At 42.8% G+C, this 24,643-nt stretch overlaps 1 protein-coding gene across 1 annotated transcript in view; it reads right to left on the bottom strand.

Moving 5' to 3' along the window:
* Positions 1-22,956, bottom strand: part of FAM124A (family with sequence similarity 124 member A) — a 46,545-nt gene extending 23,589 nt beyond the window's left edge. The window contains exons 1-2 of the mRNA XM_075139922.1: positions 22,817-22,956; positions 12,263-12,294 (exon numbers count right to left, since the gene is read on the bottom strand). Of these exons, the coding sequence (XP_074996023.1) occupies positions 12,263-12,294; positions 22,817-22,875 (91 nt within the window). The 5' untranslated portion in view covers positions 22,876-22,956. The remainder of the gene's footprint in view (positions 1-12,262; positions 12,295-22,816) is intronic.
* Positions 22,957-24,643: the final 1,687 nt, after the last annotated feature.

Here is a 24,643-nt window from a genome sequence, read left to right as displayed (position 1 = left end):
CAGATAAGGCCCATCACTTTCCACTGTCCACAAATGTAGTGGGACCAAGTAACTCCACTTCCATCTTGGGCGCCTCAGCTATGCAACTAAAATTGGAGGGAAAGTTTGTGAACCTACATGCTTATCTTGAAGATCATCCTTGTTTTAGTATCTTATCTTGTTGTACCACTCTGTCAACAAATGAGTTGTGCTTTTGTGATGAGCATCATGGAAGAAATGCTCTTGAATTATGTGATTGTCATGTCTTCCATTACATCCTCCAAAATGAACTTCTTTGACTGCTTTAGTCAGGCCGCTGACTGCTCATAGCAAGGCGAGGAGTCAGAGACTCCTTAGGTCACAGAGATACTCTCAGTCCCTATTTCCCTCATCTCCTCATTCACAATACTGCAGCTTTCTCATTTATTCCCTAACTACCCAGCAGACAAGAAGCAGTTCACACTTGGTATAAAGGTATGCGTGTGTTGCCTATGGGCTGCCTGTCCAGCTGCAGGTTAGGAGAAGAGGTAACCTGAACTCACAGCCTTTTTTCTCCATGGAGACAAAAATTTGTCCCGCTGCCTTTCATCCAGTTCTGATGAAGCCTGTGGGAAGTTTCTGTGAAGAAAGATGGCACACGTTCATATCATGTTTCCCTTCAAAAACAGGCTAGAAAAAAAGGGACGGGAGTGCCACATTGTGTTTCTGGCTGTGTAATCCCACGTCCCTGACACCACAGGTTCTCTTTGCTGTGTCTGTGTGTTCCACCTAGGCTTTACGGAGCCTGTAGGCATGTCAAAGCAGAGGCTGTGCTTTACTGTATATTAAGCACCCAGCAAAAAAAGACTCCCAACTCTGAGAAGAAGGTGTATGGGATCTTCACGCAGACAAACTGTAGGGACCCACAGTGGGTGCTTTCACACCATGGTTACAAGCAAGCAAACTGCTTGGCAGTTCCTCACAAACACCCCTCAAGAGAAGGATTTTTCCGCCAGTGCTGTGGTCTTCTCCATGAGCTCTTTACTCTTGCTGCATGATGCTCTTGCAACCTGGTGTTCTCTTCCCTCAAAATATGCTGCTGACACCATATGTTACATTGGCAACAGCAGTGTTAGAAATAAGCAGAATTTTAACTTAAAAAAAACCCCTCTTATCATCTACTTATCTGCCATTGCCTTTGCTTGATGAAACAAGCTCGAGAAGTGGGCCTGTGTGAACCTCATGAGGTTCAACAAGTGCAAGGTCCTGCACCTGGGTCGGGGCAACCCCCAGTATCAATACAGGCTGGGGGATGAAGGGATTGAGCGCAGCCCTGCTGAGAAGGACTTGGGGGTACTGGTGGATGAAAAGCTGGACATGAGCCAGCAATATGCGCTCGCAGCCCAGAAGGCCAACCATATCCTGGACTGCATCAAAAGAAGCGTGGCCAGCAGGTCGAGGGAGGTGATTCTGCCCCTCTGCTCTGCTCTGGTGAGACCCCACCTGCAGTACTGCGTCCAGCTCTGGGGCCCTCAGCACAGGAAAGACATGGACCTGTTGCAGCGGGTCCAGGGGAGGGCCACGAAAATGATCAGGGGCATGGAATGCCTCTCCTATGAAGAATGGCTGAGAGAGTTGGGGTTATTCAGCCTGGAGAAGAGAAGGCTTCAGGGAGACCTTATTGCAGCCTTTCAGTACTTAAAGGGGGGTTATAAGAAAAATGGGGACAAACTTTTCAGTGGGGCCTGTTGTGACAGGACAAGGGGGAATGGTTGTAAACTAAAAGAGGCTAGATCTAAGGAAGAAATTTGTTACAATGAGGGTGGTGAAATACTGGCACAGGTTGCCCAGAGAGGTGGTAGATGCCCCATCCCTGGACACATTGAAGGCCAGGTTGGACGGGGCTCTGAGCAACCTGATCTAGTTGAAGATGTCCCTGTCCACGGCAGGGGGGGACCAGATGACTTTTAAAGGTCCCTTCCAACCCAAACTATTCTATGATTCTATTCTACTTATCCTCTGGAGAGCACTGAAGTCTTACTTCAATACTCTCCTCAACCACATATTTAGCTACTAACTTGCTGAAAAGCAAGAACCCCAAAATGCTGGTGTACTCATACAGCATCAGGGATATTCAACAGTTGTCATTTCCCGTCTTCCCTCTCACACAGTTCACCACAATTCGAGAGCTGTCTTGGTGTCTCAGTCTGCACATGTGTCCATGCCACAAAACAGATTCGCATGATTTGGCATCTTCAAACTGTCTTCACTCAAAAGCCACAATCTACCTCTATTTGCCCATCTAGGGGCTCAAATGGCTTCATCACACAGATATTAATTCTGACAGGAGACCCAATACCCATAAGAGAAAGAGAAAGGAAAATTTTTTTTGACACCCTGAAAAGTATTCCCGATCTGTGGAAAACAGCTGGCAATTGTCATTCTCTGTCTTTCAGAAACACACAAGAAGAAACAGCAATCAGAAACCCCTGCGCGGGGAACTGAAGCACGATGGTGAGCTGCTGCTCGCAGGATTTGCCCCAGTGAGTTTGGTGATGCTACTGGCACGAATGAGCCTGGGCCATCAGGGTAAGACACAGGACTTTATGTAACCACCTATATTGCTGCTAAATTCAGTCCAGTGGAGACATACAGGGAAGGTGCATTAATTATTAATGCTCATCTATTATGTTAATTTGTTTTATTGTTATTTTATATTGTATGTGAATTAAAAAAAAAGTCACCTCACTTTTTAGGGAGTGTAGGGAAGGGAAGAGGGCCTGAAATTGAAAGACAGAGAGCGCAGTATTCCAAATGCCTGCAGATTTCCACTTTAGAAGAGTTAAGCTTTGCAAAGATGCACGTCCTTCCCAATCATAAAATTTTCCTAAAGAAAGATATGGATCGTTGTACTTGGCAAGAATGCAGACACCGATCTTTGGTATTAATACCAGATTCTGTGCAGAGTTGCAACGTGTAGTAATTCAGTAAAACTCCCATCAGCAATCACCAGTAAATCAAAAGCTGTACAATGCATGTCAGCATTCAAACTGCGTCCAACACCATACTGTTCAAAGTCCTTTGATTGCAAGCATTGTATTTTCTTAAAATCTGACTCCTATGTAGAGCTGAGATTCTCAAAAATATGGGTTTTATAAAAGGGCAGAAAGAACATTGCCTTAAAAAAACCCAAGAAATGCTGTACGCTTGAGCAGCTGACAAATTTGGTCCAGCAATGAGCTCCATACCCCACACAATGTACTCTAGTTAACTGAGAGTGTGATTTTATGATGGGCTTAAGACAATTTAAGACTTCACTGCTGGCACTCTTCCCCCTGCTATTCCCAGCTAAGTGATTCCAGGGCTTCCCATGTGTCAGGTCTAGATGCAAGTTGAAACAGCTTGCTGAACAGACTGAAAAGAAGACCTCAGAGAAGGAGTAATCAGGATTGTGCCTTCTGGTGGCAGTCAGAGAACTGATCTGGCTAAAAATGTTAATTTTGAGGCAGACCTCTTCTTTTAATCAGTTTGCACAAACCTTCTTGGTATCACAAAGAGGTGGCAGGGAAACCCAGCCAGAGAGAAGGCAGAAGCCACAACAAAGCACCTACACATCTAAAGAAAATATGGGATCAAACCTTGAGGCATGGTGAAGCATTGCCATGTTTGTGTCTCTGTAGACAATCAACAATATTAGCATCACAGCAAAGGAGCCATTTGGACTTGACAGTAGTGGAAAACTATTTTGAATCTCATAATCCTTTCAGCCGACAGCAGTGTGCGGTTCAAAAGACCTACCCCATAGCAGCTGATGGAAAAGGGAAGCAGTAATAGAAAGCATGCTTTGTCGTTGGTGCTTCATCTTGATCCCATATGGTGGCAGGCAGGAGTCACCTGATAAACATTTCGTGAACCTTTTAGAAATTACAGATACAAGATTTTTTTCTGAAACAATTAATCAACAAATATGTGGTACCGACACAAAATGAGGCAGGCAGTAGACATTTATTGCTCTAGGAAGTGGCACGCACCAATTACCAAATGTCCCAGTTCCCCACCAAGCTTGCATAAATAAATTTTATTTATTTATTTTAAAAAGTTCAAATTAAAGAAAAGACACCATGATAATGTACTGCAAACATAAAATGAGGAAACTAATTGTTGGCATTGTCAAAACAGCACGCATTTAGTAGAAACTGCCTGAATAGCTTCAGCCTTCACAAGCGTTTTGTCATTTGACTCAGTGAGTCAGATGGCTTTTCCCGTTCTACCACAACCAGTGCCTCCGAGTCAGGAGTTGCCATGGGACAGATTTATTTTTTTAGCTTCCTTCTTTGGGCTTTAACAATTCAGACAGACGTCTCAACAATTTCCAGATCATTCTCATCACTGCACAGCTGAACTTGGAATGTCAAAATCTTTCCTGCAACCTATTGCTCAGGGTAAAAGACCCACTAAATGGCTGCCTAGATCCTTGTGGTTTTCTGGGATAGCAGCAGTTAACACTTCGACAGAGGGAAATTCAACCTACACCATCTAATAATCCAATTTAACTTTCTCTGAAATCTTTCCTGTAAATTTTTACTAGAATTGTGTGGCACTTGATAGCTCAGTGTCTATCAAAGATTTCCTATGCTTCTGAATCATGCTTGGTAATGAGAAAGAGGAAATATTTGCTTATATGGTTTTGATTATGACTATATCTGCTTAAAAAAGGAGCTAGAGAAACATTCAGATTGTCATTCATACAAGAATTATTATTATTTTTTAATAACTAGTCCAGTTTTTATCTGCTGTATCTATATGACAGGAAAAAAACCTGACTGGATGTGGTCAGAAAACAATATACAAAACAACAAAAACAGAGTTTTGATAGCTCTGGTCCCGTAAGTGTTTAGGGTACACTTATGCTCCCTCGAAACATAAATCCCAAGCTAGCACTAAGCCAATAGGAAGTAATTTAACCATGGGACACACAGTTTGGTGCATGCTAAATGATCCCAAAGAGTGAAACTCTGATTTTAACAAAGAACAGAAATACATGAGTTACTCCAAGCTAAATACATTTAAACAGGAACTTCAGTCTTTATAAGGGGAAGGGCATGCTTGTGGTTAATGCCACACACTTGGAATGCAGCAATCAAATCTAGATTTGATTTCAAGCACCGTTACACATTCGTTTGTGCATGTCCTTACACGTGACTGTGCCTCATTTCTTTTTTATCTTCTCTTTCTGGCCACTGGCCATCTTTAGTCATGTCTTTAAGGGCACGTTTCCTCTCTACTCCTTATGCTTCTAAATAACCACGTGCAGTAAGACCAACCTCAGCATGCTATCTCCCTATAGGACAGCATCCTAACCTGAACTTCTCAAAAGGTCAAAGTGCAAATAACAATGTTAACTCAATATCAGCATCTCCAGCATGGTTTCCAGGCAATGGTGCTCGGCAGCAGTGATAACCCTGTGCCATTCCCAACATAGGCAAGGGTCCATTTGCAGCTCCTGAAAATCAGGATGCATCATCTGTGGATGCTTGTGGATGAGATTGGGATGCTGGTGGGGCTGGGAGGGGGTATGGTGCCATGTGATCAAATACCATAGCAAAACAAGAAGAAGTTGATTAAAAATTATGCAACTGAGAGGGAAAATTAGGGACTGGAGAACAACAGGGCCTGATGATGTTGCTCTGGGCCAATGATTCAAACTGAAACACCGGAAAGTCTGTTTAAACATAAGAAAAAACTTTTTTACTGCGAGGGTGGTCACTCACTGGAAGAGGTTGCCCAGAGAGGCTGTGGGGATATTCAAAACACGATGCCACATTGCCCTGAGCAACCCACTCTCACTGCCCCTGCTTTCAGCAGAGGGCTTGGACTAGACGATCTCCAGAGGTGCCTTCCAATTTCAACTTTCTGTGGTTCAGTACTGTACTTTTCTACCCTGTATGCAAGCATTTGCTCCTTCATCGCGGTGGAATTTGATGACAAGCAGCTACATAAACATGTTTTGCACAGCCAAAGACTGCTAGGCGGTATGTAGCAATGACATTTTCCTTCTTCACACAGCCACAGTGGGAAACAGCATTGCTCTTTACCTCTATCAGCATAACACAGGCCAGGCAAGATATTCAGAAGATGCTCACTATATTTTCCACAGGAGCTGACACTTCAGATTTCACTACTATATAAAACACCTGAATTTGCAACATTGACAGATGCTGCAGGCTAAGAGCTCTACATGATTTGGGTCCAATTTCCTCTTCCATTTTTCCTCATGCTTTAATTAGTCTTCCTTCTATAATAACACCTTCTGGAAATGCAGCATGATGCTGGCAAGCCCACTGTAAATTGTTTTTACAATTGTATTTAATACAGCTCATTGCCAGCCATTGTAAAAGCATCTCAGTTCTCTATGGAAATAAGAAACAATATACTACAGTATATCTTCCTATTGCAGTAAAAGAATATAATTATATCCTTACACTTATTAAATTACATTGTTTGGAGAAATATACTTAGAAGATACCCAGGCCAGCAGTCAGCCTGGGTCAGAACCGGTTTGAACTAACCTAACTTAAAGTAGGCAACTATATTATGAAATTTCAGCTTTGTGACAGATTTTTAAAAGCCCAGATCAAACCCAGCCCCCTTCCTGTTCCTGGTTAGTTTTCATCACCTTTAACAGTTAAGTGAAGGCAGCCAGATTTTGAAATGATACACAAGCAACGGGAAGCCATTTCTCCATACGCTATTGTTACAAGGCACCTATACATCTGCATAATACTATAGATCCTTGCGCTCCTGTAGCTCCCGTTATCTCTGCAACCAGGAAGGCTACATCTTTTGTTTTTCGTCAAAAGCTCCATTAGTGCCCATTTTGACAGATGCGATCCCTCGGTCTCTGGAGTGTTTGGTAACAAAAATTCTTAAGAATTAGAAATGGGAGAACTTCTGGAGACACTGACTTTGCTCTCCTCTATAAAGGACCTAGTGCTCAGGCTGGATCTGACTCTCTCTTTTATTCAGTGATTTTTCCTCTTCACATTTCCTTCCAACAATGCTTACAATCTAATAACTCAAATAGAGAGGGAAGGCGAAAATTCTTGCCAGCAGATGCCATGGTGGGAAAAAATAGAGGAAAACAGACAAAACAGAAAGAGCAAAAGAGAGAGGCAGCATATTGTTATATGTTACAGCATACTGACACGGTATGGAAGTGGTGTGAAAACTGTCGCGTAACTGTGCTTTGGCAAGCTCCGAGCATGGATGGGACAGGTGGCCTAACACTGACCCCTCACAGCCTACCTGATGGACCACATCGGCACCTGAGTAGCTTTTGATGGGTCCTCAGAATGACAGTGCATACAAATACGTAATTTCTACTTCTAATGAGGTCCTAACCTCACAGCTGGCTTCAAAGTAAACACAGTTACTCAAAATGAGAGCAGATAAATACAGCTCTGAACCAGCAAAGAAAGGTAACGCAGCTTCAGGAAAACAAAGGTTTCCCTCAAATTCAGGACAGCACTATCTTTTGGGCAACAATTTTTTTCTTATTTGATTATTGTCACTTGACTATATGCCATTAACTTACGCTAATTGTCTTTAATGAGAATTGCTAGATGTCTAAAAAAGACTGGGAATAAGTCTGAAAGAAAAAGGACAACGATCAGGGTATGTTATCTTGGACCAGCTCAGGGTGCGTACACAAACACAAGGTTTCAAGGGGCTTTTCATAAACAGCAGGTACTGTAGTGCTGGTGATTTCCCATTCCCCACGGCCAGATCCAGCACAAAGAGCAAACACCACTCGGGAAATAAAATCTACCATCCAAAGTGCCGTTAGGGCAGCCTATTTCAACACACGGCTGGTGCACGGAGGTAAGATACAGCCTTAGCACCTCACCCTGCCTCTGGAACCAAGAATAAGAGAAACCTTGCCCTTACTAGCCCTCCATAAAGACTGCAGGTTTTGCACGTGAGGACTCTTGCCACTTGTAGAGAAAATGGAGTCCAAAACCAGCCCAGGGAGCTGATGCAGATGACACTGACAAAACATTAACCAAATCCCAAAATAAAGATCTGAATTTATACTAACATAGGAACAGAATACCAAACAGAAAAAAATTTAATAAAAAGAAACATGCTCAGTAACCCACATATTTGTAAATCTGCCAAAAGAAACTGTCTTGCGCTTAATTTTTAGAACCAGAAAGTGGGTGAAATTCCATGGGTTAGGAAGTATGCGCAACATGGAAATAAAATTTTAATATCCCAGCTCTTAGGTTTACCGTGGAAGAATACGAACAACCTAAAAACAGCCCAGAAGGACTCAGTCATTTCCCAGCTGCTCAATGAAAGGCAGGGGAGCAGGGGAAGGCAAATTACCAGCTTTCCAACCGCAAAGCAGGTGGGTGACAAGCCCTTTACCTCACTGAGAAGCACGACATGAACCGTGTGCTACAAGGTTTTACTATCTCAAATGCTCTAAAATCTGCCACAAACTTGCATTTTATCTCATAGGGCTGGTTTTATTTTTCATTTACTGAATTAGCTGGAACAGTACAAGCGTGTACCCAGGCAGCTCCCTACTGATTGCCTAGCTGAAAAATGTCGTGGGGGGCGGGGGGAAATCACTCACTTCCACAATTATTTCTAAGACAACCTGATTAAACCGGCTCCAGAGCTGACTAGGTATGGAATATTTCAAATGTTACAAATCACAAAAGTCTTGCTTCAAAATGCCCACTTCTACTTTGAGTCTTTCTGAAGAGCCATTATCAATAAATGCAAAGATTATGCAGAGGAGGAAATAAGCAGCCCCCATCAAAACTCCTCCTCCCTGGTCGAAAATCATCCCTGAAACATATAGCTCAAAGCAATCTGAAGATAATTAAAATGTTGATGTGCAGACACTGATGCTTATTGTGCTGACCAACACTAATTAATCATTTCTTTGTGATTCCAACTGTCTGTATCCATATGCCACCTATAGTCTTTATATTTTGGTATTACGTACTTTGGATAAAGGTCTCTTCTGTGTGTGTAAAGTGCCTAGCACAATTCCCTCTCGTATACAATTAGGGATTCCTAATGGTAATTGAAAACTGTAATTGAAAAGGTAATTGGAAATATGAGCAAAAAAAGCTTAATACATTTTCTAGATTAATGAAGAGCACACCAATAGGCAAAACATCCTAATAAGACAAAGCACACCTCCTGCTAAAGAATAAAGGGAAAAGTGGCTATACACACGAGAATTCAGGAAAAAAAAATGTTAAAATTAATATAACACCTCTCTTCCTTGAAATCACACTGCTGAACCCTTCAAAGCTGTAATACCTCAAAACCCAGCATCCAGCAGACAGGTTTGCATGGCCTATTTACTCTGCTCAATAAGAACAGGCAAAGTGGCACACAGTCACCCTGACAACAGCCAGAGCCCGCAGGGCCGATAACTGCTGCATTTTCTTGCAGAAATGAACACATTCTGCAAACTTCGGTACTCTTTCCCAAAGTACTTGCTGTACAAACCCACAAATGTTAGACGAATGCTGCCAGTAAAAAGCATTTTTGGGTTACCCGAAGCTGGGACACAAGGGCAAAGAAGAAAAGAACTGAGATGCTGCATAAGACCCAAGGTCCAACCAACCCACCAGGCAGGGCTTTGAACTGCTGAAGTAGTACTTCGCCCACGATAACTGCTGCCATATGCTTAGGGAAAAAAAGTACTAGAAATAACGCATGTACAGAATGATCTGTCCATTGCCATATAGCAGCCGAAGAGATTTTACTTCTGACTTGGGGGGTCAAGGGTTCCTGTATGCTTTTGCATTGGTGCAAAGTCCTGCAGTTTGTTCAGCTGCTGTCATCGCAGCAAGTGATATAGGCAGCTGTAGTTAATTCACCTAATCTTTCTTGCTAAATCTTTCTTATCCTTTTCTTGGCATGTCTGTGGAAAACTGTTGTCCAGTGGAGTTCATCCAGAAATTTAGAAGATTATTCATTTATTAAACACTGAAATCGGAGCCTCATTGGTACCACCAAATAAGACCCCAGTAAAACGAAATTAGCCTGTAATCCTTCTGGTTTAGATAAACTCCACTTCATTAGAACAGGAGCTTCAGATGAAGCAGCTGTAGGTAACGGAGATTCTTTGCCTTTTAATTTACAACAGCTTACTTTGTATTATGTTAGGGCCTAACAGCATCATTGATTAGACCACTTTCTGTACTATGAATGATAGCTGAATCTTTTCCCCAAAGAAATTAAAATGGTCAAATCACCTTTTTTTTCCTAATATCTCTTCCCCAATAATCTTTTCTTCAAATGCATTATGCACCCCCTGACTGCCTCTGACATGAAAGCATGTCTGTTTTACCGAAATTCTTTTATGTAGCTGTTTCTGTTACTCTTGCACTGCCTGACCAAACCGACCAGACAAACCCCACAAAATGCAAAGTTAAATACTGCTACTTGTGAAGCTGTATCAATATAATTTGCCTTGGAAGCAGAAAAGAGAAAAGAGGAGACTGTCCTGTCTCCTGAACTTTTGTGTCTTTGCTAGAATGATAATTCCTCCTTGTACTGACAAATTACTGGTGTTGAAATACAACTGTAATCCCCACATATTCTGGACAGCCGTGGCCAGCCAGACGCTGAGCTGACCACAGTTAACATGAGACACTGTAGCTGCCACACAACCAAAAATTACCCTTACAAACAGCTCATTTAATAAAAACAAAGACTTACAAATTTAATTTGTTACCTTTATTTGTAAAATGTGCAGCAGTCATGCAAAGTTGGTTAGGGATCAAAACCAAATTTTTAGATGAGAAATACTTTACTTACACCTTGTCTTCTGAACTTATCTGCCAAATAAGCACTTCTACTAGGCAAATAACTGTAAGTCACCACCCAAAAAGCAGAGGAAGCTGGCAGCATATTCCCCAAGCCATCACCCAAAATTCTGAGCTGAGGGGGTGGTGGGGCACACATCTGGTGTAATCAGTCAAACCCAGTATGCTTCTACTATCACAGAAAAGTTGATTGCCTGGATTTTGCCTCCCAATCATTTCAAGAATCACGTCCAACAGCGGGAAACCAGAAATCTATTTAAACAACAGAATTTAGGAAAAAGCTGCACTGAATTCTCTCTTTCTCAGCTACACACACTCACACTGAGCAGATGGAGGAAAGACAGCGAGCTCCCTGCTAGTCACATCAGCTCAGGAGCCAGACATTACGAACACTGTCTGATCCAGCTCTTGTTGAAATCAATAAAAGCCCTCCGCTGAAGACCATGGGAGATGGAAAATAACCCCCTCCACGCTTCAGCCAGCATGTGTGAATGAGAAAAAACTGACAGCTTTCTTCCCCTCTGATTTTCATGGCGCTTAAAGATCCAGATCATAAAATACAATTAGTCATCTGTGAATTTTTGATCTGCTTGCTTGGCATAAGTAAAGCTCACGTCTATGTGTGAATCAGGGAGACAGGCATCACCTTGCACTTTGACAAGAGAGAGATACTAGTAGCTGTGCATGAATAGGCATTATTTCAATATTATTTCAATATTATTTCAGGCATTATTTCAATATTATTTCAATATATTATTTCAAAGTGCTATGGACACAGCATGTCCTACAACTAAGAAAATGGTTGGAGTGGGTAGATAGAAGACTGAAAAAGTGCTCCTTGTTCCTAAAAAAAAAAAAAGCCATTTTGCATTGATGAAAAGGAAAGAAAAAATAATCCAGACACTAGGATTTATCTTTTATCAGTTGGATAACCTGAAATTCAACTGGCTATTGTAAACATCTAGAAAGACTGTGACATTTACTAGAGCATCTGTCAACTTTGAAATCAAAGAAATGCTTCACGGAATTTGCTCTCAAGTGCTTCCTTGGCATCAGCCTACAATAAGCATTCAGTTATTCCTGCATCCCCCAGCTCTAATGACATTCATCACTGAAAACTCATTTGGCCGGAGGACCCATTCACACTGGCCACACTGTGTCTACGTATTTTGTTCTCATTTTGCCTTGCATTCTTGTGAGCTCCAATATTTATAACTTTACACATGGCTCGTATTTTGGTCATAAACATCCAATCAGTTTAATTGTTTCTGATGTTAACCTGTTTAAATGTTTCTAGACATAGATCCAAGAAGAGAAGGAACAGGGGCTTTACTGTGTCAATGTGAGCTCCATTATAACACTAGGTTGATGATAATAAATATTAGCAACCAGAAAAAAGAAAATACAAGAATCCATTTCAAAAAGATTCTCAAAGTTATACTCACTGCTGGTAGAGGACATACGGCTGTATTCAGACCTGAAAGACAAAGATTTTAGTTAGACCATATTAAAGCTAAGAGAATGAAAAATGTACCAAATCTAACTCACATTGCATATTAAATTAGTTTAATGCCCATTTAGCATTATTTTTGTGCTAAGATAATAACTGGAACAGGTTTTGAACATGGCCTCAGAAAAACTGGCGTCTTGCATGAATTTTGAAAACACCTACATAGCGTGAGTAAAGCAACGAGGGTTTTATCTAGAGGCTATTCATGCTACCTAACTTCAGGCATAAAAATTAAAGCTCAGAAGACTCTCTAGGAAAAAATAGGCTGCTTCAGACACAGTTTAGGAGCAGAAGTCTATTAGATTTTGACTCTGCTCCTCATCTTCCTTACCTTATGTCCTCTAAATGCTGCTTTGCAGATTTTTTTCTTTTTTTAAGAGAACTCTATCCAAAGAGCTGAACTTTTATTGTTCTTCCATCACAACTAGCAGGGAAGACACAAAATGAGTACCAAAATATAAACATTTAGATGACAAAGCTTTTTGCTTTAGGAAACCCTTTTCCTCTTCAAGACATCTCTCAGTAAAACCATAGGCCCACTGGTTCTACTTCAGTGCATGCTGGATTACCCCTGAGAAAGTCAGAGCAGTTAAGTATTTTGAGCAACAGTGCAATTAATTTTGCAGCTGCATATAACCCCAAACTCCTCAAAACCACATTCTGAGCTGATTAAAACTCATAAACATGGCCCATTTATGTCCTAAAGATTCAGAAATACTAAGGTAAAACAAATATGCCAACACTGAATATATTTAAAAAAAAAAAAAAATTCATTTCCACTTCTGAGGCCCTCCCTATGACTTCTGAATGTTTGGTTTTGGAGTTCACAGTCACACAGCCTCCACTTCTCTATTCTCTGGGTTCCCAAAACAGACCCCACTCACCAGAGCGCTCTGCCACAATTAACGTCTTGCATGTATGCCCTGCAGTGCCCTGAACATAACAGGCAAACTGTTTGGGGAGCCATAACAGAGTTCTTGGATCCAAACCTAAATGCTTGGTTTATATAAATAATTGCAACACGTTTGCAATATTGCTTTAAATTAAAAAAGCATGTGAGCTTTGACTCCTAAGATATTTGTCTGGAAATAGATACCATCTAAGCGTATTCTCAGGATACCTTCATACACTGGGCTCTCAAGCATCCAAGGGAATAAAGGCCATCAGCCCCACATAACTAGAGTGGCCACTTTCAATTTTAATATGGACATATCTCTGCAGAAAAAACAAAGCAATTACAGTCATCCCTATATTTCATAGCCCCATGCTTAGCACTCAGTATCCTGCAGATCAGATGCTAAGACTCCTGGTTTAGGTGACAAAGACCATAAGGAACTATCCCCAGCTCTTCTTGCCAATCCTGCCGGACTGGTGAAAGGTGACACAATCTGAATTTTTCACAATACTGATGAAAAAAAATCCACCAACAGCATCAAGTACCATGAGGTTATTGAAGCTTTTGAAAGAGGTCTGTGCAAAGCTGGGGAAGAAAGTTGCTGATGGGGGCTTGCAGCTCTCTCTTGCTCTCTCCCCTTTACTAACTCCTGCATCCCCAGCCACTTCAGTAACGCCAGGGAGCAAGGAAACATATTTATGTCACACATGGCAGAGACCACAGGATTAGGTCATTAGCAGCCTCTCTCCGTTGCCCGTTATATCTGCTGCGTAGCACCTCCTCTATGAATACAATGTTATCCCTCAACCAACCTCCCCCAGGACCCTTGTGTAGCTGGGAAAGGCAGTAACGACATAAGCAGAGAAGGAGACCTCCTTCTTTCTACTGCTGGGCCACGTACACACCACCGGGCCGGTTCTGGGCAGGGACCAAGGGGACGTGATCCCACGGGCTGGCTGAGTAGTGCTGTGCGGGCCATAAAGCTGCATGGTATTTTCAGCAGCAAGTCACGTTGGTATCATTTGGCACCATGTATATCTGGAAGGCTGTTAAAACTGTGTTAACACGTCACTCTTCACAAGCCCAGAGGCAAGCAATATATATCCAGCTGCCTCCGAGCATCCCAAGCAAGGCTTCACTTCGTCTGCACTTCTGTTTGAAAACAGCCCGGGGCTGTCCTTCAATGTATCCGTGTTCAGCAGTTGGCGGCTAATTCAGTATGAATCTGCACTGCTTGTATTTCGGATAGAAGCGAGACAACATTTTGCTTTTTGCTTACTGCAAGTAGAAGCAGCTTTCTATCACTTCACACTGTTATTTTATTATCCCAAAGCATTGCAGGCACATTATAGGACATGGAGAATTAATGAGTCCTGAACCGAGGAAGTGGCAGTCTACGTACAGGCAGGACATGAAAAATGAGACAGGAGGAAAAATAAAAAGATGGGGAGTGAGAAAGGAGGAGACAACAGTGTGCTTGGAGACTAATTGCACAGACATATTTTAATAGGCTTTAGAATTGTATTGGGGGTATTTTGTAATTCTAATATGGTTCAAGCTAATATTTAATTCATGTTTGTTGCATAACTGACATACACACAATTAAAAAAAAGGGTAATTAAGCTCAAAGGCTTATGTCAACCTCAGATGCCGAAATGAGGACTGTACCCTCCCTAAGCTTCCTCTATAGTCAATAAAAAGAGAGGTCTGAAGTGTTTCTCTCCCTCGCTGTTGTCTAGAGATGAAGCCTACAGAAACCACATTCCTAATGTAGGACCCCCGGCTACCTGCCTAAAACCAAATGGGATGAATATGAGCCTCTCTATGTGCTCTCAGGGCCAACCTGAATCACCTTTTGTCCTCCCTCTGACTCCTTTCTTTCTTAGAATTTCTTTGTCTTGAATCTAGTCCTTAAGAACAAAAATAACTGTGTTAGTAAAATCCTTAATATTTTCAAAACATTAGCACAAACCATTCAGATTCATGACATGTGCTGGTAAGTGCCTTACAAAATACATTTTTTTTTCCTTATAGTCAGCTATTTAGGATACTAAATTCTGAAGTTTCTATAAGTCTTTTAAGCTTTTTAGACTAGTATACACAACGAACATTCCTTTTGACAAGATCATGCATTAGAAAAATTAAGTACCGAAACAAACATCTCCTGGGTCATGTAGACTCTCTGGACATCAAGCAACTTTGTTCCTTCCCATTCTTTCCATTCCTGTTTTAAACATCCCGAGTACTGGCTTCTATCAGTTCCCTTGGAAGAGGATTTTCCCATTAGGATAACTCAAGAGTAAAGCACTCATGGGCTTTAATGGTGACAGACTGGGGCCATACTGGGGCTCAGAGGTCCCAGGCCAATTACATGGTCTTGCTGCAAGCTATTTCCTCTGATAGATATTACATTATAGATAAAAGGAAAGAGACATTCAGGACAGAAACTGAACAAATGGAGGACTGTTCCCTTTACAGGCACATAATGAGGAAAAAAATGATCAAAAAGGGTACTGAAGCAGTGGGAGGTACTGGAAAGGAAGGCTCCTCGCTCAGTCAAAAGACACATCAGTCTGTAAAGAATTTGTGCTCAACAGCCCACCAGCAAAGAGGAGCTGTGAACATGTCAAGAGACATTAAAATAGGAATGTAGAAGCTTGAGATAAACGTGGGACCTCGATTCCCATTAGCGCCGTTGAAGGATCAGGACTGCGCATTATCGGAGAGCGTAAGACCATCACAAGCACAAACGATCCTGAGCAATCCTCCGAGATCAGCCTGCACTACTAATTGCTGATTAGTAATACAGAGCCTCAAAAAACCCAAGAAAGGGAAATAGCCCACTGAATACCGGTAAGTAATCGCTAGCACAACTTGCAGTTACTGAGTATGGTATATAAAAACACGCTAAACTTGTTTCTTTGGGTAAGAAGCACGACTACGTTACATCTCTGAATCACACAAGGCTACACCAGCGTCGCACTGTGCTTGGGTTACTTTGGCACGCTGATCAGCCATGGCACAGCATCACATTCACATAGCTACAGCGGTGACAACTACTCTAACAAACAAATGCGCTCAAGAGAACCGTCTGGGACTGAGGCCAACTGCCATGGAACAGTCTGCACCTGTACCATTAAAACTTCTTGCCTTCCAAAACAGACTGGCAAGCGGTCTGCTGGGAATGGTCCCCGGGCCATGGTAATGTGGTAAAACAAGTCCCTGGCCCACGGTAAAACACACCCAGGATTCACATGGAAGAGAGCTAGATGGCCCCATCCAAACTGATGCCATCAACCATTTTAAGTATTCAACAATACGGACAACTCTGTCGCGGTGCTCAGGAACACCCCCCCATACTGTTTAATGCACTGGCATGGCTGTAACTAGGGTTTCCGAGCCAGGCAGCACCTCCACAAGGCAGTCTGCTGTGTAAAATGAACACATGCCTCTCAGGTTATTCTAACACAATACTGCACCACGATATGCCCAAGATCTCCATTGCCAGGACTCCTTAATCCCCCCCAAAAAATGAAATCGAGGAACGTTTACTAGCTCCTCTGCTGTCTGCATCCTTCGCTTGCCTAGGACTGATGGAATGGCACCTGCTGGATCCACATTTCCCCTGCCTTTTCTACCTAGCGTTGTTTCAGCTCTCACTGTTTCATATTAAGAGCTGTATTTAACAGCTTCTTTGCCTTCCCTCCCCCACAAAGCGCTCCACGGGGCACACAGGAGGATTTTATAGCAGTTAAAGCACAATGTGTAAGTCAGAAGATTTAGCTTTGTAGCTCTGTCTTGGGTTTCTTCTCACCAAATTCCTGTGGGTCAACTGCTTCACTAATACCAGTCTAACACAAATCCATTACCTTCACCGTACTTCTACTTCTGTAATCAAGACAACTGCAATGGAATAACTCAGAGCATCTTGTCTTAAAACGCCTTGCTCTGGATTTCTAGTCGAGTGATGAAGTCAGATGATGGATTCCCATCCCCCAGCTGTAACTACCACACTCAGCAGCTTATTACCAGTAACAGTGCTTGAGGCCCAATGTGAGAGACATCATCACCATCCTGGTATAAGGATGAAGGGTTGTTTGTAATCTTTCAAAAGTGATGGGGCAAGACCACACTGTGCTTTCATGAGCGCACCTGCCTGCGCACCCCGCTCACCACTCATTCACAGAGCCCTCCCCAGAGAGACGCATCGGGACTCAGGTGGCACATACCTGCCCGTCCAAAGCCAGCGCCTGTGTCACCCTCCCAGGGTCCTGTCGGTCTTAACTAACAACAGAAGCAGCCTAACTTACACCAAACGCCTAACCTTCACACAGCTACAGTTAGCCGAGGTGAACCTTACTGCCTGCTGAGACCAAGCCATCATGGGTGTCAGCACAGACCTCCTGGCCACCAGAATGCGATTTAAAGTCTGTTTCAACTCTGTGGCGGTGCCTAGCCCCAGAGCCACGCACTAGCAGGTCTGCCTGCCCTGAGGTTCAATCAAACAGCTTCGCTCCACCGGTTAAATCTGGTTAGAAATGGTGCCTCAACCCAAATTTGTGACAAATAGCTCAACTTTATATTATTTGAATGTCAAATCAGAGACAAGTTGTCTACCTTGGCACGTCTGGAATGATGGATATATAGGAAGTGGAAGTCTCAGCAAAAAAAAAAGAAACCCCAAGGTAAAAACAGGCCTTAAAATAGGTTTCAGCAGCAGTGATTTCTATTCCTGAGAGTTTCTCATAGATGGATGAAATACGTGACAAGAGACTGACATGTCATACTGAAGGACTACCATACAAATGACAAAGTCATAAATGTTGAATCCCTTTAAGCTAGAAACATGTGACATGAAAACAACCTCTCACCCCAATAAACCATTCAACTATTCATTTGATAATTTAAGCAACCCATTCTGACTGAGGACACACATGAATTACAATCTTCTTAATACTTTTCCCTTTAAGTAGGGTACACCCTCTTTTTTATAGGCTGCCTTGTCTCTTATTAGCAATTGTATTTTCTGCTTTAGAGTCTCACACATTTTACAGAACTGCAACAAACAAAGAAAGAATTTTTTTATCTGCCTAAGAGATAAGTTAACAGTGTCTCAAATAATTTGTGATTTGGCCAGGGTCACACATGCAGCAGTGACAGCCACAAGGAAAATCAACAAACACGTATAGCACAGTCAAAAAATTAACATAACCTCTGCAAAATTAATTTGAGGGACCACAGGAGAAAATGAAAAGGAGGGAACAACCTCCCTGAATATAACAGTAACCAAACAGTGATGGATTTTGCTAAACAAATGTTAAAAATAGCTGCTACATGGTACAGTACCCTAAGCTTCAAGCATCTTTTGTTTATCTGTTTTGCAATAGGTTTCTCTATGTATCATTGAATTGTTCCTTGGTAGTTGTCTGCTACTAAAGAGACAGTATAATTTTCCTTCTTCTTAATATTCGTCAAACACTCAGCAATTAACTACTAATGAATTCAGTTTGCATCATCAATATTTATTACATTATACAGAAAAAAAAACCCTTGTATTTCAATAATGTCTCCCAACTTTCTCTAAAAAGATAAATAAATTATTTGAAATATAAGTGGAAAAATTGCAAATTCAGATAATTTAAGTTAAAAGTTATAACTTCTCAAAACTTTAAATGACTTCTAAGTGAGGAAGGAGAAAACTAAGGGTTTAGGCCAACTTTGATACTATTAGTAAGCTAACGATTAAAGTGTGAACCCTTTAAGACATGGGGTCTCACAGCTGTCTAAGGGAACAAGTGAAGTTCTCCTGGGAATTGTCACATATATTGAAATCTTCATTACTGCCAGCTATCTCACCTGAAGTGTTATGCTTAGTTAAGATATATACACTTGACAATTAGGAGGGAGCATTCCTACAGAAGTAGTCCTTGAACACAGCTAATTGGACCAAACAAAAGTTTAGGAATAAAAAATTTAAGACTTTAGGTCTGAGAAACTACCTGTTTTCCACATTCACTATGCGTCACTCAGGATATCAGTCCTGAATACAATGAATTCAGCTGATGCTTCACCCTTGACATCAGTGGTAGCAAGAATCTGTCGCATTGCTTCAAAATTACATGCCTAACAACTCCTAAAACTGTTTTAGTTTGTCATCTTGGGAGTTTCAGCCCCAATAAACTTCGCTCTGCTATTCAGAGTAAGGATAGTGAAATAACGGCATTTGCATGGCTTGTAAAATGAAGAAAATTTGAAAATGAACATGGATAAAACTCATTTTAGGTAGCTTAGTATTATTTTTTCTAGCTTTTTTTGTTTTTCTTTACGATTTTTCTACAGTTCTTTAAACATACATATTTCTCCTCACTTCAATTTCTTTCTTCCACTTGTTTTTCCCTCTGTTTGCTTTCTAATCAGAGCCCAAAGAAAGACCATTTTCTTCCTCCTAAAGTATCAGGTATATAGTACAAATCCACTACTAAAATGATTACCACAGAAAGCTCTCACATATTTCTGGGCTAAAAGATTTCAGTAGCAGATAAATTAAGGTTTTTATACTAAAAAGCCCAAAAATACATTTCCTGAGAAGACACAACTTGTACAGGCAAAATCTCTAAGACCAAGGAGGGTCAAACTTTTTCAAATCTCATTAATAAATAGCCAATATAAGCTAATTGGCTTATATGTTCTACTCCCTTTATTTAGGTACTTGACAACACCAGTTCAATCCATTCTTATTGGATTCAGGAACTCAAAATACACTATTTTTGTTCAGCAGCCTGCTTGCCACCCCCATTTACCGAGGCAAATGCAGTAAGAGGAAGATATTTTCCTACAGATTAGGAAAACAAAGGCTTCAAACTGTAACCGATCTTGCCTGTAGCACAGAGTTTTGCCTGCTCTTGTAGCTGGAAGCTGCAGCAAAACCTTAAGGAACATATGCCCCGTACAGTACTTGATGTATTAGATTGGTTAGCTGCTATAAGCAGCTTCAGCTGTATAGACTCTGTATAAGAGCTCACACATTATTACATACGATCATCAAGATGACAAGGGCTTGCAGCGCCTGGATTTCCTACAGTCACTATCCACTATTGTTCCCTGAGTGACAGAAAGGGACCACCTGATATAAAACTGTTACTGAATTACTTTGACAGTTGTCTCTCCTCGTACTTTCAGAGGATGACGGCTCAACTTCAAAATAGCTAATTAATTTTTTTTTCACCATTGAATAATTGGAGAAAAAGGAAAACAGTTCAATTTAGCAATAGCTGTGATGGGACTGAGACAAAGCAAAAAGCAGATCTTCTGGTAAGAGGGAAAAGCAAGTGCTGTGAACAGTTGGTTTGGTGAGAAAGCTGAAATATAAACATTGTGAAAGAGACATACGCAACATGTTTATCAAATTAAAACAGCTGCTAAACTGAACTAAAAATAATAATTGAAATGCAGAGACCCATTGCTTTTCAAAATAAACTTCAGTGCAAAGCACTGCAGTTATTAATTGCCATATGCCATTGTTCAAATTCCTCAGACAGACACTTCTGCTAACCTGCGCCTTCCAGTGTCAAGCCTGGGACAGGGATGCTTCATAAAATCATCAGCTTTAGCACCTCATCAACACCAGACACAAGCAGCTGTCATGCTGGTCACTGAGGTCTAAAGGCTAATGTCACCAGCTGGGTCAAATCCTTCCAAGAGCCCCTCCCAAGGAAACCCAGGTTTTTCTATTCCAGATAAGCACAGTAAATTAAGAGTGACTTGACCCATCAAGGGTTTTTTGAGCCTTGAACCAGCCATGAATTCACTGGTTGTTTTTGTCTTCCTTTTATCCACATTCCCCAAAGATGAACTAAAATCCTGTTATCCCACTATCTGGAAAGAGGACTAGATTTTTTCCTTTAAGCTCATGTCACATAAAACATTTTAAAACTCTCCCCATAGTTGTATCCACAATACTACAACTATTTAATGTGATGGAAAAAGTCCTTAACTGCCCAGACCCCAGAAGAGATTAAAAAAATTATTTGAATTAATAGCTGGATGTATGAAAAAGATTGCCATATTCCATTTCCATTTTTTTTTTTTAAATTTGTAATATTGCTACTTCAGTTTTGGTGCCGTGCACCTGACACCACTTTGCAAAAAAGAATTGCCTTTACAGTTTTGTTATGCTCTCAGTCTCATACATCAGCGTGGTGCCCTGATGCAACAGTAGGTGCTATTATTCACCAGTATCAGTCTGAAATTAGGGTACTGTCTTTTTCCCTTAACCTCAGCATGTGCTGTTATGGTAGGAAGAAGGAAAAGAGTCAAAGAAAGAACAGGAACGCTGTCTGACCTTGCTGCAAAGGGAAATATCTGTCGATGCGTGCACCCTCGTGCCCATGCAACAGTCAGACTAGAGACCAGACTAGAGATACACCAGGCAAAAAGCTGGGAGAAATACAGCTGGGAAAGCAAGGAGGGAGGAGAATGAAGACATAGGAGAGAACGGTGTTAACAGGAGTGGGCAACCTCCTTTTGTCCTCTGGAGCCAGAGAAGGAGCAGAGGCTCACTCTCGTTCCCAAAAAGATGACACGGCAGCAGCATGTAGGACGGGCTGGAAAGAACTTCCCTCTTTCCCACAGAGATGGGCTGAGGGCGGGAGTTAAATGGGGGATCCCATGGATCATCCTTGCAGCTCCATGATCTTAGGAAAAGTCATCCAATTAACAAACATAGCACGACTCTGGCAGCGGGGTCAATAAAGTCAGAAAAAACAGTCATTCTCCTTGACTCTTATATGACACTTATAGGTTGGACAACTACTAGCAAAGTTTACAGCATTTCATAGGTCAGTACAATGAGTATCATGACAAGAGCAACCCAATTTCAGGGTGCCTACAAAACTAACCTGCTTTTGTGGCTCTCTTTGATGGCTTTTAAGGAGTCAGCTCTGCCTGCCTGATGTCCAGGTGTCACTGCTAGAAGGACAGCATAGGTAGCTGGGCACGCTTCCAGACTATGCTCAACACAAGTTATCCTGGGATTCAGGGATGATGCGGCACCAAGCCCCGGCCAATGCGTCTACAGCCCGTAAAGCACAGCGCTGGGCCCCACCGCTGAGGCAGCACAACGTGCTTTGGAGCTCAAACTTAAAGCCCACAGCCACGATCTCTTAATATCTTCCTCCCCATGTGCAGACGGAGGATGATGGGGAGCTTTCCCCTACTCGACCGAAGGAGAAGGTAAATTCCCCGGGGCTTTCCAAGCCCGGTGATGCCCGGCGGCAGGAGCGCTGCCCGTCTCCCCAGGGGATCACACAGGACCCCTGGCCCCGGGGCCGGGGGGGAAAGGAAACATGGCGCTGAGCGGGGCGCTGCCCGGGCTGCAGTCCCGTCCGTCGGAGGGAGGCTCAGCCCAGGAGACACAGCCACGGCCGCACCCGCGACCCCCGCCCCGCCGCTGCCGGGACGCGCTCGGCGCCGGCCGCCGGCAACAAGTGCAGCCGCCGCCGGGCGGGCGCTGCGGCCCGGGAGGGAGCTCCCCAGCGCTCCGCCGCCACGGCCCGGCCCCCCCGGGGGGGAAGGTAAGAGCCCCCCGCCACTCACCCGCCCGTCTCGGCTCCCGAGTCCACGCAGTCGTCCTCGCCACCGGGCTGCTTCTCCATGGCGGCGGCGGGGCTCCGCGCCCGCCCTCCCGCGGGGGAGCGGCGGCTGCCGCGACCTGCCTCTGCCGCCGCCGCTCCGCCGTGTGCGGGAGGCAGCGGCCGCCGCTGCCCGGCCCGCCCCGCCCGCCTGCCTGGGGGTCGGAGCTGCTCCTCCGGCCCGGCCTCCCCCTCCCCGCCCGTGGCGGGCGCCGAGCCCCCCTTCCCCTCTCCCGCTGCCCGTCTGCCGTGGGGGAGCCCGGTGGCGGGGGAAGGAGAGCGCCTGCCTCGCCCGGGTCCCTGAAAGTACCCCCGTCCCGCAGAGAACACCTTTCATCCACGCTTGTCGACAGGCCACCGTGTTTAGGTGGCCGTGTTTTAGGAACTCCTTCAGCACCTTCATTATATCACTTTTGTTTTTCCAGTTGAAAGAAGGGCCGAGAGGTGCCGTGCCCCATGTCCAGTGAAAGTTAAGAGAGCCTGTTGTCCTCACCACCCGTGTGTTTTTGGAGTATCCGCTGTTGCAACCTTTTATTTGAAGTCTTTGGCTGTGCTGAGCTTTCTCCAGTCTCCCTTAGTGCTGCCTGGCACTTGCTCATTACATCGAATATAATCATTTTGAAATTACACACAGAAGCGGGCAGGGAATGGTTTTCCAACCCCATGAGAATTTCTATGATGATGACAAAACATTATGTGATGCAAAAGGAGCATTTTGAATGCTGCCTGTGAAGAAACGCTGATGTAGGACAGCCTACTGGTAGTGGGGCAGTCGTATTCAATAACGTGGGAGTGCAGTGAAAAGTTGCTCCTGCATTTTACGTATGTCATCTGTGCCTGTTTCTTTTGTATTTGGAGGTGAACACCTCTCTGCTTTTCCATCACTTATATAAATACAAATATTCACCCACATAGGTGTGAATCAATCTCTGACTCAAACAAAAAATTAGTTTTTCTGTAATCCACTTGGTCATTCAGGCTATAGCAGATGACAAGAGAAGCAGACAGAATGGATTTGTTAGCTTGTGTCTCCAAGCTGGGAGACCAGCACTTGTGTCTCTTCTGGATCAGGTTCAAGCACAGAATGGGGAGGGGGTGTTCTGTGTTCCCCACAATCTAGATTTTGTGGGACAATTAAAAAAATAAATCTACCCCAGAACGGGGAAACATCTTCCATTAATGTTTTGTGGAAAATACCAGGTTTGATGAATTGAAGTTTTCTCTTCAAAATTCTCCAACTACCAAATTACTGTTAGCTGCAGGAGATGGCCACTTGCAGAAAGTGATCAGAAGTAAAAAAAAAAAAAAGTTTTTTTAAAAAAATTATTTTCTTCTACTTTTTATTATTTGTGCTTTACAAGAAAGAAGAAAAATAGTGAAAATCTCAATATTTGAGACATACAATGGACCAGAATGTAAAAATATACTGCTCAAGACAAGCTTACATTGGCATAAGAAGTGCTAAGCAGGTTTAGTTTGCCACTAGTACTTTTTCAGCTATGGCATTGACATTCTTCATTTCAAGATACATTCATGCTTGTCAGTGGTACATTAAGCCGTATGTAGGCATACAATAGCACAAATTAATAGTAACATCTAACCAGAAATGCTTATTATGAAACTGGGGAATTCCCACTGCTCTGCCGTGGAGAGATGCTGGGCTCGTGCAGTCCTGCAGCTTCTCGGCATCACAGGAGGTCAGTCCACTGTGTGTCTCCCATGATCTTTAGAAGAAACTTTCAGCCTTTACTTGAGGGGAATAGTTTGTCCAATCCTGGGGGAAACTCCAGTG

The sequence above is a fragment of the Calonectris borealis genome, chromosome 1 (assembly GCF_964195595.1).
Source record: "Calonectris borealis chromosome 1, bCalBor7.hap1.2, whole genome shotgun sequence".
NCBI lineage: Eukaryota > Metazoa > Chordata > Aves > Procellariiformes > Procellariidae > Calonectris > Calonectris borealis.
The sequence above is the reverse complement of the archived record's forward strand: the minus strand, read 5'-3'. Positions and strand labels throughout refer to the sequence as shown.